General features: G+C 46.4%; 1 protein-coding gene across 9 annotated transcripts in view; it reads right to left on the bottom strand.

Annotated features, from left to right (window-relative positions):
- SUN1 (Sad1 and UNC84 domain containing 1) overlaps window positions 1–16,170 on the bottom strand; it is a 51,879-nt gene extending 35,709 nt beyond the window's left edge. For 6 of the 9 annotated variants that reach the window (XM_060032592.1, XM_060032591.1, XM_060032588.1 and 3 more), the window contains exons 1-2: window positions 16,110–16,170; window positions 1,124–1,220 (exon numbers count right to left, since the gene is read on the bottom strand). In XM_060032592.1, the coding sequence (XP_059888575.1) occupies window positions 1,124–1,200 (77 nt within the window). In that variant the 5' untranslated portion in view covers window positions 1,201–1,220; window positions 16,110–16,170. Of the gene's footprint in view, window positions 1–1,123; window positions 1,221–2,587; window positions 3,126–15,466; window positions 15,488–16,109 lie in introns of those variants that run through there. The other 3 variants (XM_060032586.1, XM_060032585.1, XM_060032590.1) reach the window with 3 other exon arrangements.
- Window positions 16,171–17,680: the final 1,510 nt, after the last annotated feature.

The raw sequence follows: 17,680 nt of genomic DNA on the forward strand, positions 1-17,680 counted from the left end.
CACACCTCACTGGACGAGGGTTGGGTTCTCTGTAGAGACCCAGACATAGGCAACTTTTAAAAACTGTATTTAAAATGGGTTATAATAAATAAATATAAAAACAAAATAAAATGGGTTATAAAAGCTAAAAATAAATTACCAGGAACTATTATTTTTTATGCTCCACAATACAGAATAAGGAGGAATTTTACTTGAGTTGGCCCACTCATTTTGTTCTAAAATACTACAGGACTTTTAACAAAAACAAAGTGTGTTACTACAGAAAGTGTGACATGATCTAAAATTGTGACTAAAAACTCAATCATTAAATATGAGATTTGACTAATGCTGTTAAGAAGCAGTTTTCTTAAAATATCTTCCAATTTTCTTTAAGTTTCAATTACATTTTTACCCTTTAGAAGATAAGCCATTGATAAAACTGACACTAGCATTTTCCTTGTGTGCTTCAAACATCTTGCCAGGATGCAAAGGTTTTTCTATCTGCCAATCAAATCTTCACCAATCCAGGAATGTTTTCCCTTTGGCAGTAGCCCATAATTTTATAACACTTAAGTTTCGTCTCAATCATCCTTTCTATCAATACTTGGTAAACTAGAAAGGCAAAGAGCAAGTCAACAGCTTCTAAGACTCAAACTTCAAGGTTCAGCATCAAATCAGATACAAATAAAAACAGAAAACTCAGTGCATTTGACAGAAGTTGTGGTCTCGAAACCGTGGGCTTCATCAAAATTCTATTTATGATGGCTCCTCTCAAAGCCAAGTCACTTTCCAGGTTAGTTCTGTTAATTTTAAAATACTCAGCCATTAATATAAATCACAAAACCCCACCATAACCACACAGATGTGTTCTTGAGACCACAGCCACCTGGGTGGAGGCAAAAACAGTCATTCATTTGCAATGACTAATCACTGAGTCATCAGAAACTTTCGGTTTTCAAAACAACCTCATAATTTCCAAGTCAGTTTGGCAGTTTTGTAAAACCAGAGCATAACATAAAGTTCATAGATATTTTCACTTTCAACACAGAGCAGTTGGGTGCAAGTACCATAAAGCCCCCATTAACCCAAAGGCATTCAAGAACAGCCCAGGCAAGACAACGTAACACGCACTCGAGCAGCTCACCTGAGTGCATACGTGTAGCCAGTGTTCTCGGGCACACACTGGGGAGGAGTGTACATGTGGAGCCGAGAAAAGTCCATGTTCACGGTCTCAAAGCATACTGCAGAAGGCGGGAAAAGCAATGCAGTCTGTTAAAGGCTGGAACACACAGAGGAGCCCTGTCTGTGGTGGCCCAATGCAGACTGACTAGAGTCACCGTCAACACTTTGATTAAACAAGGCCAGTAAAGCAGGGCTGGTTTGGTTTTTTTTTTTTTTAAGCAAAGGAGACAAGTTTTCTCACGGTTGCAAGTCCAGAACACAGTTGTCATACTTAGTTCCCTAGGATTATAAATCTACAAAAGCAACAAGGGGAAATCCTAGATCAACTGACTTAAAATGATGAAAAGAATACAGAAAGTAACTCAGAATCCTTTCTAAAATGTACTTTTAAATTCCTGAAGGTGTCAAAATGTTCTCATTCTTCTGGAATAAATTTTTATTGTTATTAAGTAAAGCAGAACTGATTCTTGTTCTGTGGTCAAGAAACACTCCCATACTTTCCTAGACAGCAAAATTTTTACAAGCAGCTCAGAATCAGAAAACTGCAGGGTGAATAAGAGAGAAGCTTAAGGCACTCTTAATACTTTTATTTTTCCCCAAAGGAAAACACAGATTATTTTTAAATTAAAAAGTTTTGAGCATATTGTTTTTCATGTTGTCACCTACATTTCTTTGGAATGACTCAAACTTTCCTCTGGCTAAAAATACACACACACACACACACACTTCAAAAAAAACCCCACACCCTCGTAGGAGTAATGTGAATCATAATCTGCTGTTGAAAGATCAAGGAAGATAAACCTAGACAAAAAATATTCAGGTATAAATGACTGATTTCTATAAACTAAGCCAAAAATACTTAAATTCACTCCATATTCTTCGAAACAGTTCATATATATATATATATATATATATATATATTTTTAGAGAAGATGTTGGGGGTAGGAGTTTATTAATTTTTTTTTTTTTTTGCTGTGTTGGGTCTTCGTTTCTGTGCGAGGGCTTTCTCTAGTTGTGGCAAGCGGGGGCCACTCTTCATCGCGGTGCGCGGGCCTCACTATCGCGGCCTCTCGTTGCGGAGCACAGGCTCCGGACGCGCAGGCTCAGTAGCTGTGGCTCACGGGCCTAGTTGCTCTGCGGCATGTGGGATCCTCCCAGATCAGGGCTCGAACCCGTGTCCCCTGCATTAGCAGGCAGATTCTCAACCACTGCGCCACCAGGGAAGCCCCAAATATTCTTTTAAAAATTAAGCACCCATAGAAATAAGGACCATTGTTTATATATAAAAACTTTATTGTGCCTACTAATTTCAACATTGCTCAGTTCCTCTCAGGGACCTGGCCTGCCAGCCCAGGTAGAACACACACTCAACAAGTACAATTCATTCTATTAATAGACACGTAAATCTCTTGCTGCAAATACTTACCTTTGAGAACGAGTCCATGTATTTGTTCAGTACCTGTTCACTTGCCTCGAGCTCCCCTCTGTCTCCTCCACCAGCACTGGAGCCCAGGTTCAAGGGCACATAGACTGAGGAACAGCACACGAGGGGCAGCCTCCTGGCTCACCTCTCCTCCCAGCTCCCCGCAGAACAGAGCCACACCCAGCAGCTGTGTAATAATGGCTTCTGACTGCGCTGTGGTTAGTAATGACTTACTAAGCAACCATAACAATACTAATACCCCAAAACTGCTCTCATCCTCTAGAGAAGATGTAACTGATTTTTACTTCCTAACTCTCAAAGTGATCTTTCACTTCCACGTTTTACTACACCCACATTACCAACCCCCGGTTAAAGCAGTTCTAACTGCTGCTAACTTCTACCAACTTCTCTACAACTCGTATTCAAGAATTTAAGACGGGGGCTTCCCTGGTGGTGCAGTGGTTAAGAATCCGCCTGCCAACGCAGGGGACACGGGTTCGATCCCTGGGCCAGGAAGATCCCAGACGGCATGGAGCAACTAAGCCCGTGCGCCACAACTACTGAGCCTGCCCTCTAGAGCCCACGAGCCACAACTACTGAAGCTCGCGCACCTAGAGCCGGTGCTCTGCCACAGGAGAAGCCACCGCAATGAGAAGTCTGCGCACCACAACAAAGTGTAGCTCCCACTCGCCGCAACTAGAGGAAGCCCGTGCACAGCAATGAAGACCCAACACAGCCAAAAATAAACAAACAAATAAATAAATTTATTTAAGAAAAAAAAAAGAATTCAAGATGTCTTTAGTGAACTGAGTATTTGGACCGGTTTACAGAAACTGGTTTACAGTGTTATAAACAAGTGAATGGCAGGTGCCCGAAAGCAGCATTTAATTTAAACATCATGAATATGACATGGAGACACTAGAGCGTCCAGCTAAGAACAGGGACTGACCCCTACAGATCTGGGCTCTGATCCCAGCTCTGCCCACAAGCTGACTGACTGCCCTGAGGCCAGCTCCTCGCACACAGGAAGCTCCATCTGTGAAGCAGGGTGGCAGCGGCGCTATTGGCAAGGCCACTGAAGGGATCCAAGGAGGTCCAGCCCAAGGAGGTCCAGCCCATGACTCAGCACAGAAGGAGCAGTTAGAGCCTGGTGAGGAGGACATGTGCAAGAACTAACAGCCTTTTTATTTCACTTGCATGTATGTATGTATGTATGTATGTATTGGCTCTGTTGGGTCTTCCTTGCTGTGCGCAGGCTTTCTCTAGTTGCGGTGAGAGGGGGCTACTCTTTGTTGCAGTGCACGGGCTTCTCACTGCGGTGGCTTCTCTTGTTGCGGAGCACGGGCTCTAGGCACACGGGCTCAGCAGTTGTGGCTTGCGGGCTCTAGAGCACAGGCTCAGTAGTTGTGTCGCACTGGCTTAGTTGCTCTGCGGCATGTGGGATCTTCCTGGACCAGGGCTTGAACCCGTGTCCCCTGAATTGGCAGGCAGATTCTTAACCACTGTGCCACCAGGGAAGTCCCATGCAATGTGTTTTTTTTTGTGTGTTTTTTTTTTTTTTGCGGTATGCGGGCCTCTCACTGTTGTAGCCTCTCCCGTTGCAGAGCACAGGCTCCGGACGCGCAGGCCCAGCGGCCATGGCTCACGGGCTCAGCTGCTCCACGGCATGTGGGATCTTGCCGGACCGGGGCACGAACACGTGTCCCCTGCATCGGCAGGCGGACTCTCGACCACTGCGCCACCAGGGACGCCCCAATGTATTTTTTTAATGCTTTCTTTTTTTTGGACATCTTTACTTCATACTTTTTTTATTTTTTAACTTATTTTTGGCTGCATTGGGTCTCTGTTGCTGCACACGGGCTTTCTCTAGTTGCTGTAAGTGATGGCTACTCTTCATTGCAGTGTGCATGCTTCTCATTGTGGTGGCTTCTCTTGTTGCGAAGCACGGGCTCTAGCATGCAGGCTTCAGTAGTTGTGACACGCAGGCTCAGTAGTTGTGGCTCACAGGCTTAGTTGCTCCGCAGCATGTGGGGATCTTCCCAAACCAGGGCTCAAACCCATGTCCCCTGCATTGACAGGTGGATTCTTAACCACTGCACCATGAGGGAAGTCCTAATGCTTCCTAATTTTTTTAAATTGAAGTATAGTTGATCTACAAGATTTCAGGTGTACGGCAAAGTGATTCAGTTATATATACATACAAACGTATATATACACATATATATTCTTTTTCATTCTTTTCTGTTATAGGTTATTACAAAATATTGAATATATTGATAGTTCCCTGTGCTATACAAAGGTCCATGTTGTTTATCTATTACAGCCTTTTTACTTTTAAAAGTTACATCAATATGTTCTCACATTTTCATCTACCTAAAAGAGAGGTTAATTTCTAATGCATAACAAACGGTGTTTTCAAAAGCTGTCAGAGACACAGTGGACCACACTGTTCAACCTGGTTCTCCCAATCGATGAGACAGATAAAGCTGTGCGACACCACCCTAGTTGGGTTTGATGAAGGCCTTATACCACAATTTAAAAAGAAATTTAATTTCTTGTCTCTGAAATAAAAGTCTATCAGAGAACCAAATGCAGCTACTGGCCATCACAAGCCTACCACAAGCAAGACAGGATTACAGGAGAGTGACCACGTAAAAGTCCTGCGGGTGGCAACACAGAGACACGAGCTGAGTGGCAGGCAAGGTGGTAGACTTTTGGCTAAATGTTTTATGAGAGGAGCTTCAAACGGAATAAAATGCCCAAAGATAACACCATCAAGAGAGCACCAGTGTGGACACACACAACTCTAGGAAGAGCAGGCCATGCGGCTCTGGAGGAAAGGCAGACAGGAGACAGGGCAGGGAGGCCAAGGCCCGTCACAGTCAGAGCTCAGTGGCTATGACAGTGGAAGGAAAGGGAGCATGCAATTGGATGCCCTCACTTTTTTCTACTCATTCTGATTTCGCTCCTGTAACCATGTGAATTTTATGTTCTGTTCTCCAGTGAAACACATATACGTATAAAACTATACAACTATACACAGAATCCTGCCCCTGCTTAATCAGACCCATGGCCCAGGTAAATGCTGTTTTGGCCAGTACTTCCTCCACAGCCCGGAAGACCACCTCTCCAAGCAGACCCTCCAAAAGCAGCAGCAGAGGCCACACCAAGCGTGACTCAGTAATGAGTTAGGGAGTGATGACCAGCGCTGTCTCCTGCGTTCACTGTGGACCGCATCACACAGTGTGATCATGTATCTTACTAGAATGCATTTTGCTGCTTCCTTCCACACCCGGCTTGTCCGCCATCAACCCTGCTGCCTCATTCTTCCTCCCTGGACAGATAATGATATGGACTCAGAACACTTCAAAATTAATCTTTAGTTCCTCTCGTAAAATGTGAGCATTAGATAAAATTATAGAATAAAGTAAAAAAGAGAGAATTAAATGAAATAATGTCTGTAAAGCAGTGCCTGACACATGACAAGCACTCAAAAAGTTAGCTTTAATTAGTTTGTGGAATAAACTTACATAGCCTGTTCTAAATTTTTTTTAAAAAAAGGATTTTTTTGGGCTTCCCTGGTGGCACAGTGGTTGGGAGTCCGCCTGCCGATGCAGGGTACGCGGGTTCGTGCCCCGGTCCAGGAAGATCCCACATGCCGCGGAGCGGCTGGGCCCGTGAGCCATGGCCGCTGAGCCTTCGCGTCCGGAGCCTGTGCTCCGCGACAGGAGAGGCCACAACAGTGAGAGGCCCGCGTACCGCAAAAAAAAAAAAATAAAGCATTTTTTTTTCCTTCTGAGTTGACAATCCCTGAGATGGAACGCTCACTCAGCCCCAACCTAAATAAACGACGAAGTCCAGCAGCAGCTCAGATGGCTCCTGGGGCCAGCAGACTAGAACACCAGGTCCGGTCTCTCTCAGCTCATCAGGACCCCAGCAGCAAAAGTGCAATTGTGATACCAGTTCTCCCGCTAACAGTGCTTGGCATGTTCACAATGCCGTTCCCAGTCTCCCCTTACATCACTGCTACTTCAAGCCCGCGTGTAACATTAGAGCCTTCCTACTTGCTGCATTGCCTAAAGGCGTCCTCAGCCTGTGACTCAAGGGAGATCTGATTTGCATTTATAATCTGAGCAGTATTGAAAGAGCAAGTGAAAAAATGGATTGAAAACGTTTTCAACCCATCAGAAAATCTTGGAATGAATACAAAGTCAACATTTTGTAAACACGTTTGTTTACAGAGACGTGCCCTGTGCAGGCTTCACTGTCCTCATTTCTCTAGACTCTTCCTGGTCACTCCCTTCTCCCGAAAGTGTTACGACTGGGATGACCTCCTCACAGGCCCCGTGCTCGTGACTGTCCCGGACATGGGAGGGAGGGACTGCACAGCAGAGCCGGAGCCCGGGCTCACACCAGGCACCCCCCCTTTTCCAGGCCCAGCGGCTTAACATGGGGGGAGGGAGAGGGCGCTCAGGGGAGCCTCCCCACGTCCCAGAAAACAGAGCTCTTTAACGGCTTTCGATTTGCAGCAGCCAGTCCCAAGAGGGAAAAGTGCTCACCTCAGGAGACGGTGGGCCAAGAGTGACATCTTCCAGCGGAAAAGGAAGCACTATCATCATAAATCACCCCGGTGTCTCCCTCCTATCTCGCTTTCACTAGTGACTAAGCACACATAAGCCGGCAAGCACAGCCAAAAGAGGTCCTCTGTATAGGGAGCAAACTTTGGTTTCAAACCTAAGAAATTAAGTATCTTTACAAACATGAAGGTCCTAGCAGGGTTTTAAAATCTGAGTTAAGATGCTTCATAAGTGACACTTGGTTTCTCCTTTAATACCCTTTACCTTGCCTAGTACATATTGTATGCAACATCTGCATCACATGGTAGAAATGAAATATAAAGCTCAATTTTTGTTCTTGAATGCTTTGGTCAAAAATGGATTTTAGTTCAACCACCACATATAATTTGAATCTCTACTATTTAGAACATCTGTACTAAACTAGTAACAATCTAGAAAACATGTCTGAAAAATATCAAAAATTACAAGTCACACAAGGTTGAAAACAGAGCTTGCAGCAAATGGCAAAACCAAAGAAAAAATAAAACTGTTAATGGTCCTCAAATAAACTAGCATAAAATATTTTCTTAGGAAACGCTATCAGTTCTAAAATAAAACTAGAAAAAGACAAACTTTAAAAATGGTGAGCAGCATTTCTTCTCATCATCATAAACCACAAGCATCGTCACCTAGTAAATAATTATTTTTTATTAAACCATGTATAAGGCAACTAGATATTTGCTCTGAAAACACTGTGTTTATAAAGACAAGCAAGTTACAAATCAAGCTTTCCATGAACTGATGGGGTCGCTGACCAAGTAGGCTGAGGCTAGACGCGAGCCCGGGTGACACGGGCTAACACGGCTTCCCCGGCAGAAATCCTCAGGAGTAGCTTGCACAGACCAACCTCGTTAGCCCCATCCAAATCCACCATCAGCACTGCAGCCCGTCCACAGGAAGCACAGCAGTCCAAGGGGACGGCTCCAAGCAGCACCCTCCTCCCCACTCTGGGCACAGCTCCAGACACTGCCATCTGCCACAGGGCCGTCTCCGAGGGCCCCGTGAGCTGACAGCACAGGCCCACGGGGCCCCCTGAGGGCCTTGCACCCGCAAACGCGGTCTAGCTCCACCCCCGCCAACTCTTCATCACCCAGGGCTTGGTTTTCAATGCGCACCTGCGCAATCAGGTGTTCCATGCCTTGTAGAGAAGAATTTTAAAACTAAAATTCAGAGGTGCCCTTTAAAATTTAGTATCAAGGGCTTCCCTGGTGGCACAGTGGTTGAGAGTCCGCCTGCCGATGCAGGGGACACGGGTTCGTGCCCTGGTCCAGGAGGATCCCACATGCCGCGAAGCGGCTGGGCCCGTGAGCCATGGCCGCTGAGCCTGCACGTCTGGAGCCTGTGCTCCGCAAAGGGAGAGGCCACGACAGTGAGAGGCCCGCATACCAAAAAAAAAAAAAAAAAAAAAAAAAACATTTAGTATCAAATCTTTTTTTTTTTTTTTTTTTTTTGGCTTTGCTATGTGGCATGCGGGATGTTAGTTCCCTGACCAGGGATTGAACTCATGCCCCCTTCAGTGGAAGCACGGAGTCTTAACCACTGGACCACCAGGGAAGCCCAGAGTACTAAACCTTAACATAATTACTCTGCTCAGACTTAATCCTGTTAAAACTGCATAACGGAGAGACTAAAAAAATTAAGTTATTTTCCCTACAGATTAAAAAAATCATAAAATGGGTTAGAAATGATTGTTTTCCAAATATCATGTTCAGTGTAATTACTTCCACAACATAACAAACAGGAATAAGCCTCACATACCTGTTTTCATTTTAAGGAAGCAAAACATTGTTAGTTTATGAAAAACTATGATTTATCCTGTGAGAGTCCTTAAAAATGAACTCGTTATTTAAACCTGCAAATGGGAAACAGATGACTATAACCTAAAAATATTTGAAAGACCTTTACAGAATGCTATACATGTTATATATATACTTGAATATATTTTTAAAACTTCAGGAAAAATACTACACTAAACTTAATGGTAAAATTACAGAGAATGGGATTTCTACTTTTCACTTACCCCCTCGGGTACTATTCAACATTTTTTAAAAAGAGTAGGTTTTGCTAACTGGGAAAAGAATTTGAAAAAAAATAGATACATGCATATGAATAATTGAATCACTTTGCTGTACACCTGAAACTAACACAACACTGTTAATCAACTATACTCCAACATAAAATAAAAAGTTAAAAAAAAAGAGTAGGTTTTGGTCTTATAATATAAACAATTAACTATTATTTTCAAAAAACAAATTTAAACAAGTAACTATTATTTTCAAAAAAAAAAAAAAAAAATGGCCTTCATTGTGAAGCAGTGTGAGGCAGCCAGACCTGCAGGGTTCTTACTCAACCCTTGGTACCATTACTCACTCTACGTGGCACCGGACTCTCAGTGTTGCTGCAGGATTCAACCAGTTACCACACCTAACCCGCTCAGCGCTTCCTGGCACAAGGGTGAAAACACTCAACAGGAGTTAGTTATTTTCTGCAGCAACTATGTACTGACAGTTTCTAGCCAAGATCCGATGTTTCTTTCCTTTTTTTGGAAATGAAACAGGAAAGATGCAGGCTAGATGGGTTTGTTTACCTAATAGCTGAGTTTTAGGGAAAATAATTCCTTCTACGTGAAGATGCATTATCACATGCTTACATCTCCCAATTATATGTGCTCCCGATCTTTTAAATAAAAACTGCATTTCCTCTTACAGTGAGATTTGTTTCAGTGTTTCAGCAAAAGCCAATTTACTTTATGCATGTTACTGTAAAGGGTCTTTATTCTTAGAATACAGAAAACATGAACCACACAGTTTTATGTATTGCTTCAAACCTAGAGTGCTCTGAATTTTCTCACAACTGGTACAGTTAGAAGAGCTACGCACGGCTCTTCCAGTGGAAAGAGCTCAGCGACAGCGAATGACAGCGAGTGCCTTCTGGAAGGAATGCTGGGTGGCAGTTCTGGGACCCCCTAACCTGACAGTGCTCCTCCCAACACTGGAAGTGGTCAACTCTGCAGGGCCACTCTGACAGGCGAAGGCCAGCCCTATATCTCAACCTACTGGAGGTTTGTCTTTTTCTCTGTTTTATAGGACATCAACCGTAGTTATGTCACACACGCCTGGGATGGCCTCCGTCTGTTACTGAACAAACTTATGGTGACTTGGGCTGCACAGTCAGTCCTTCCCTGTCCAGCTTAGAAAGGCCTTCCCAGGGACTTCCCTAGTGGCCCAGTGGTTAAGAATCCGCCTGCCGATGCAGGGGACTCGATCCCTGGTCCGGGAAGATCCCACATGCCGCGGAGCAACTAAGCCCATGCGCCACAACTACTGAGCCTGCACTCTAGAGCCTGCGTGCCACAACTACTGAAGCCCGCGCGCCTAAAGCCTGTACTCTGCAACAAGAGAAGCCACCACAGTGAGAAGCCCGTGCACCGCAACCAAGAGTAGCCCCCACTCACTGAAACTAGAGAAAGCCTGTGTGCAGCAACGAAGACCTAATGCAGCCAAAAATAAATAAAAAAAGAAAATAAATTTTAAAAAATAATAAATTCCCTTGATAATATGTGGATTTAAAGTTTCTGTTAAAAAAAAGAATCAAAACAATGCAAAATTAAAAAAAAAAAAAAAAAAAGAAGAAAGATCTTCCTAATCCAAGAACACATGAATAGTGTGTCATGGATTCTACTACTCTTACTGATTTGACTTTCACATTTCCCACCATTTTTAATTCACCTAATCCATTTGTAATTCCTTTGTATACACTGAGGTAGGCATCTGATTTTACTTCTCGTGGAGCTTTTCTGCAAGTCACCCACAAGTAACTAAATTCAATGCGTCCAACTGCTCCCCCCTCTTCAGAACAGCAGCGCCCTCCCTCCAGCTGGTCCCCTGCTGCACCATCTCTGGCTGGCTTCCTGCGGGGGAGTGCCCTTAATTTCCCTGTCTCCAGTCTTGCCTCCTCAAGCCAGAAAACTGCCAGAACAGTCCACCTAAAAAGAGACCTGACCATCTCCCTCCCTTCAGATCCCACCACGGCTTCCCAGCACCTGCAAGTAAACCCTCTGTCCAACACCCCACTTCTCTGTCTCCCACCACCCATATCGCAGCTTCACTGAGAACCTGGCCTCAGGTAACCCTCTCCCCGCACCCCATTTACATACTGTTCTGTGCTCTCTCCTTGTCTGGGATGTCTTCCTGATCGCTGATTCCCCAATCCCTTGTTCTCTTTCCACCCCAATCACTCCCAGCTAACTTCTACTCATCCTTAGGCTATACCTGAGATACCACCTCCAGGAAGCTCTCCTGGATGCCCCTAACCCACATATCCAAGTTAGGTGCCAATTTTAGTGCTCCCTGGCATTTACCACTTAACAGAAATTGTAATATTTGTTTATTAAAGAGTCTTTCTCTCCAACTAGACCATGAACTCTCCGAGGGTAGGTGCTAACCCTGACTTGCAGAACCAATGAACATCTCATAGGTGCCCAGAGAAATGGGAGAACTCGTTGCTATCATGTTGCTTTGCCTTCAACCCAAAAATATTCTTGGGTTCCCCTCATCCCTCTGTCGCTCCACGTCTGACAACATCCTGGAAAAACCATGCCCCAAATGCTAGATGAATTCGTGACGATCAGTGAGGGTCCCACGTATTTGGCCTCCTTACTCCTTCTAATGAATTTGAAGCACTTCTTATGTTTCCTCATCTAATCAGAACAGTGGCGTCCACTCTGTTTCATTCCCAACTATAATTGGGAACAATCAGAAACAACAATTACAGGATTTTATTTCTACTATAAATGTAAACAGTTAATCCACACCATTTCTGAGATCACCCTTTAATGCTCTGCCCTCCCACATGTAAGTACGGGGCTAAAAGTGAGCACTCTCCAGTACTGAAAAGGTTTGTAGCATAAATAGCAAGTAAAGAAACCTTTCAATTGACGGTTTTCATATTCTACATATAGTTCCCATCTTCCAAGATCAAATAAAGCAAGTAGAATGACTTAAGACCAAAGCAACTAGGCAGAGCACTGCTTTGTTTTCAAGCCATGCATGCCCCTGAGGAGCCCCTCATGCCCCAGTGGGAATCACTGATCTACACTTAATCACTCTCACACTACCAAAGTCTGGCACCCGCAGTTTTATTCCGCACAAATGTCAAAAACCCGTCTGTCACATGATTCTCAGCTCCTCAACTAAAATTCGCAGCCAGTGACCATTCACTGAACGCCCCTATGTGACTAAATGAAAAACAAAGCACCCAACTAATGAGCACTATTACAGATATAATTCAAACTACAAAACTGACTAATGAATCACACAAGTCACTTAATGAAGTAGAGTCAATTACAACATGTGATTATAATAAACAGCATGTTATAACAGCAACATCATGGTCTGTACTTTCCCTCTATCAACCCTAAGCTTATTTTGGCCCAAAGGAAGTAAACAGTTTCAAATGCAGCAGGCCTCGTCTCTCCTAACTGGAAATCGAGTGGCCTGAGCTGTCCAAAAATAGCAATGAGTTCCAAATTTAGGAAGAAGACGAGGAAGAAGATGAAGGTGTTTTCAGTCAACAAAATAATACTGCAACCTTCCTGCAGGCGGCATTGAGCATAACTACCCACCAAAATATTCACTGCAACACCACTTGTGCTTGGCTGGCATCACTGTCTTGTTCCCACTGCCCTGCAAACCCCAAAGTGGGTGCTCAAATTTGGGATGTGCTCAGGACACTTAGCCTGACACTGGGCCCTACGAAATGCCCTGCAATTCCCTGGGCTCTCACCTCACCTTGAAATGTTGGGCTAAGGGCAGGTGCTGCAATGCTGAAGGATGGTTTCATCCTATCACCACCTCTACCAAAAGTGCCTGGCATTTATTGAAAGGGAGAAAAAACAAAAGCAAGAAACTCAAAAACTAGAAAGCAAATGGATGAATGAAAACTGACTTGGGCCAGAAAAAGCTGATAAGCGTGCAATGAGGAACACTTAGAAATAACCCAATTTTCATCACAGAACCCCAAAGGCTTAAGATAGTGACACCTGTGAACATTTGGGAGTAAGGATGTAGAGTGGAATCAAAATACAGGATGAGTCAAACGACGAAAGTCTGTTTAAGAAGCAGTTAGGCAAAACCATGGGATCATCTCAACTGGTACAGGAAAAGCACCTGTTAAAATCCAACTCTTTCATTACAAAAACATTCAACAAACTAGAAATAGAAGAGAACTTCCTCAATCAGGCAAGGGCATTTACTAAAACCCACAGCTAACACCACAGTCAATGGTGAAAAGCTGAAAGCTTTCCCCTAAAATCAGAAACAAAACAAAGACATTGCTTTCACCACTGCTATTCAAGATTGTACTGGAACTCTAGCCAGAGCAATTAGGCAAGAAAAAGAAATAGATGGCATCCCAACTGGAAAGGAAGGACTTCCCTGGTGGCACAATGGTTAAGAGTCTGCCTCCCAATGCAGGGAACATGGGTTCGTGCCCCGGTCCGGGAGGATCCCACATGCCGCGGAGCGGCTGGGCCCGTGAGCCACGGTCGCTGAGCCTGCGCGTCCAGAGCCTGTGCTCCGCAATGGAAGGGGCCACAACAGTGAGCGGCCCGCGTACCGCAAAACAACAACAACAAAAAAACAAACAAAAATGGACGATGGACTGGAATGGACATTTCTCCAAAGATATATAAATGGCCAACAAGTACATAAAAAGTTGCTCAACATCATCAGTCATTAAGGAAATGCAAATCAAAATCAAAATGAGACACCACCTCACAACCACTAGGATGGCCATAATAAAACGAAATGGAAAATAAGTGTTGGAGAGGATATGGAGAAATCGGGACCCTCTCACACTGTTGGTGGGAATGTAAAACGGTGCAGCTGCTGTGGAAAACAATTTGGTGGTTCCTCTATACGTTCAACATAGAATTACCACGTGACCTGCAATTCCACTCCTAGTTATCAAGATATAGCGCAAGAATGAAAACAGGTGCTCAAACAAAACCTGTATACAAATGTTCATAGCAGCATTACTCATAATAGGCAAAAAGTGGAAACAACTCAAATGTCCATTAACAGATGAATGGATAAGCAAATTGGAATATATTCATACAATGGAATATTATTCAGTTGTAAAGAAAAATGAAGCTCTGACACACACTACAACATGGATAAACCTTGAAAACACAGTGCTAAGTGAAAAAAGTCAACACAAAAGGCCACATACTGTATGAATCCATTTACATAAAAAATCCACAACAGGCACATTCACAGAGACAGAAGAAAGACTAGCTGTTGCCAGAGGCTAGGAGCAGCGGATAATGGGGAGCGACTGCTAATGGGAAAAGGGTTTCCATTCAGGGTGATAAAAAAAAGTTGTGCAACTAGATAGTGGGGATGGTTGCACAGCACTGTGAACATACTTAATGCCAAGGAACAGTACAGGTTAAAAAGGTAAATTTTATATTGTGTATTTTTACCACAATTAAAAAGAAAGCAGTTAGCTACTCTGCATGGATCCCCTTCCTGCCTGCCCCGAACAAAGACTGGGGCATAAAGCCAAGGGCTCTCTAGACCAGAGGGTAAGAGGCATAGCTGAGTTCTAGAATGCCTTCCTGTGAAGGGGGATAAGTGAGCACTTCCCTGCTAATTTGGGGAGGCCACAGCCCCACTCTTCTACCTGACTTCTACAACGAGGCAGGAGGCTGGAAAGCCCATCTTTGGGAATCTAACAAGTCCAGTAAAAACAATGACACTGAGCGTCCCTCGAGGTAACCCCACCCGTTTTCCTAGCCAACGGTGACAGGACCAGCGCAGGCGCAGAGAACTTCTGAAGCGCTGGGCAGGGTCCCGCTCTCAGCTATGCGAGTTCAAGCAAGATCACCCGACGCTTCAGGACAGGCGGACTCACGCCAGCGAACACTTAGGCCACGGACGGAGACTGCGACGCCACGGCATTCAGAAACAAGAACGTGTTACTAAATTTTAGAGGAAAAACAATAACCACCAAAAACCTCTGGAAAATTTAAAATTTGATGGCCCAAATAAAACGTCCAACACATGAGTTACAAAACTGAAGAATCTAGAAAGTCGAACAAGAAGACAAAGCTGGAAAGTGGGGGAGAAAGCTGAAAAAATAGAAAACCGGTCCAAGAGGTCCAGTACCCCAATACAGTAGCATTCCCAAAACACACAGAAAAGAGAAGATTAAGAAAAAAGAGAGAATTGTCAAACCAAATAAACAGAAAATTCCCCAGAACTACCCAACCGTCCCGCGTTTCCAGACTTAAAGGAACTCTGAAGCGTCCAGCGAAATGGACGAAAACAGACCCGAACCGCTCACGTTTCCGAGCTGGGAGGGCGGAGCGAGGGAACGGGTAGTGCACGGAGGACCTGGCACAGGACCCGGCACCGAGCGGGCCCCGCCCGACGTCAGCGGCCTCCGCGGGCAGCGGCCGGCACGCGCGACCCCCGGGCAGAGCGCCGAGCCCGGGCACGCGAGCCGGGCAGCCGGCGTGGGGTGCGACGTCCCGGGGCCGCGCCGGGTGCTGGCAGGCGGGGGTCGGCGGGCCGGGGAGGAGGCGCCGTGGTGGGGGGAGGGGAGCTGACGGGGGCGCGCCGGGTTGGGGAGGGGGCGCGGGGGCGCTCAAGCAGGACCGGGTGAGGCAGAGGGCGCCTGGGGCCAGCGGACTGAGGAGGAGCGGGCTGAGGGGGAGGGGACTGAGGCGCCGGGGCGGCGATGCCAGGCTGAGAGGGGGCGCGGGGGCAGCGGGGCTGAAGCGCCGCGGCCGTTGGCGGCCCTAGCGGGGACCGCAGCCCGCCCCCACCCGCGCCCGCCACGAGGGACGCCCGGGCCCCGGCCCCACTCCGCCCGGACCCCCGCCCCGACCCCCGGCTGCAGCTCACCTGCCAGGCGCCGCCACCGCCACCGTCGCCGCCCCCCCGCAGCAGCCTCCGCCTGAGGCCTCGTCTGCACCGCCCAGGCCCCGCAGACCGTGCCTCTGCCAGCCAATCGCGCGCCGCGCCTGGGAGAAACGCGGACGTCCACCAATCACGAGCGCGCCACTCGAAGCTCCTCGGCCAATGCGGAGGCGGCCTACCTAGGCTCCCAGCCAATCGAGAACTGTTGCCGAGCCGTGGGGCGGGGAAATGGGCGGGGCTCAGGGGCGGTGCGCGGCGCGGAGGGGGCGGGGCGAGAGAGCCGGGAGGAGGGGCGGAGGGGCTCCAGTCTCAGGGAGGGTCTCTGTCCAGAGGAGGACCCCGGTCTCAGGAGAACCTGGGTCTCGGCCGGCAACAGCCAGGCCGTCCCGCGCCGTGGCCGCCATCCCTGCAACACCCGTCCCTGCGCTCCGTGGCTGTCTTCGAGCCCCTGCTCCCCACACCCAGAAACTGTGCGGTCTCCGAGCTCCGTCCGCTTTCCCAGGTGTGCGCGCCTGGCCGCAGGTGCGCTCCTCCGAGGCGGAACGTGGCGGAGCTGGGCCCTCCGGCTGCTGCCCCGGGGCCTGCCGAGGACACCTGCGCCTTCCTGACCTGCAGGCTTCTCCAACCACGGACCACACAGATAACAACAGGCCACTTTTGGGTGGGTTTTTGCAGTGGCTGAGCCCTGCCCTTTACTATCTCTTTAAGTTTCACAACCGACTTGCCAGGTAGATAAAGAAGCTATTATGATCCTACTTTACAAAAGAGGAAACGCGGCTCCAGCGGGTTAGGGGGCGGGTGAGGGCGGGAAGAGCCTACCACATTGCCCGCTCAGGAAAAGACTTCCAGGGCTGAAAAGGAAAATCCAGTTGCATGGGCCATTTTAATGAGAACATATTTATTACAGTAATGGCAATGGACTAATGCAGTGTTAGCTGGCTGTCCTTGTAGGGTTTAGGAAGAAAAAGGATGGCCTTTTTCTTCTCTTAGTTTATTAACTCACAGCACAGGGGCTGTGTCTTTAGCTGAGCTTGTAGGAAGTCTCATCCCTGGTATAAATTTTACAGATGGCGGTAGGTGTTTCATAAGCAGGGTAGGTGTTCAACAAGAGCACTGGCAGAGAGAGGAGAGAAGGTTGTGTTTTTTGAGTGTTGCCTGGGAGGGCGGGGGGTGGACTGAGGAGAATAAAGATCTGGATTAAGTCTAGTAGCTACAGTAGCTACTGGCCACATGTAACTGTTGATCACTGGAAACGTGGCTAGCCTGAACTGAGGTGAGCTGTGTGTGTATAAAACAGAATTTGGAAGACTAAGTATGAAAAAGAAGGTAAAATACCTCACTAATATTTTAAAATATTGCTTGTGTGTTAAGTTGTAATATTTTGGATATGTTGGTTAAATAAAACATTATCAAATTAATTTCATCCGTTTCTCTCTGCGTTTTTAATGCAGCGACTAGAAAATGTGAGATTTCATAGGTGGCACTCATGGTGTTTCCAGTGGACAGCAGTGTAGACATCCGCGGACACTTCTGGGTAAGGATTCCACACGGAAGGC

This window comes from Delphinus delphis, chromosome 15 (genome assembly GCF_949987515.2).
Source record: "Delphinus delphis chromosome 15, mDelDel1.2, whole genome shotgun sequence".
NCBI lineage: Eukaryota > Metazoa > Chordata > Mammalia > Artiodactyla > Delphinidae > Delphinus > Delphinus delphis.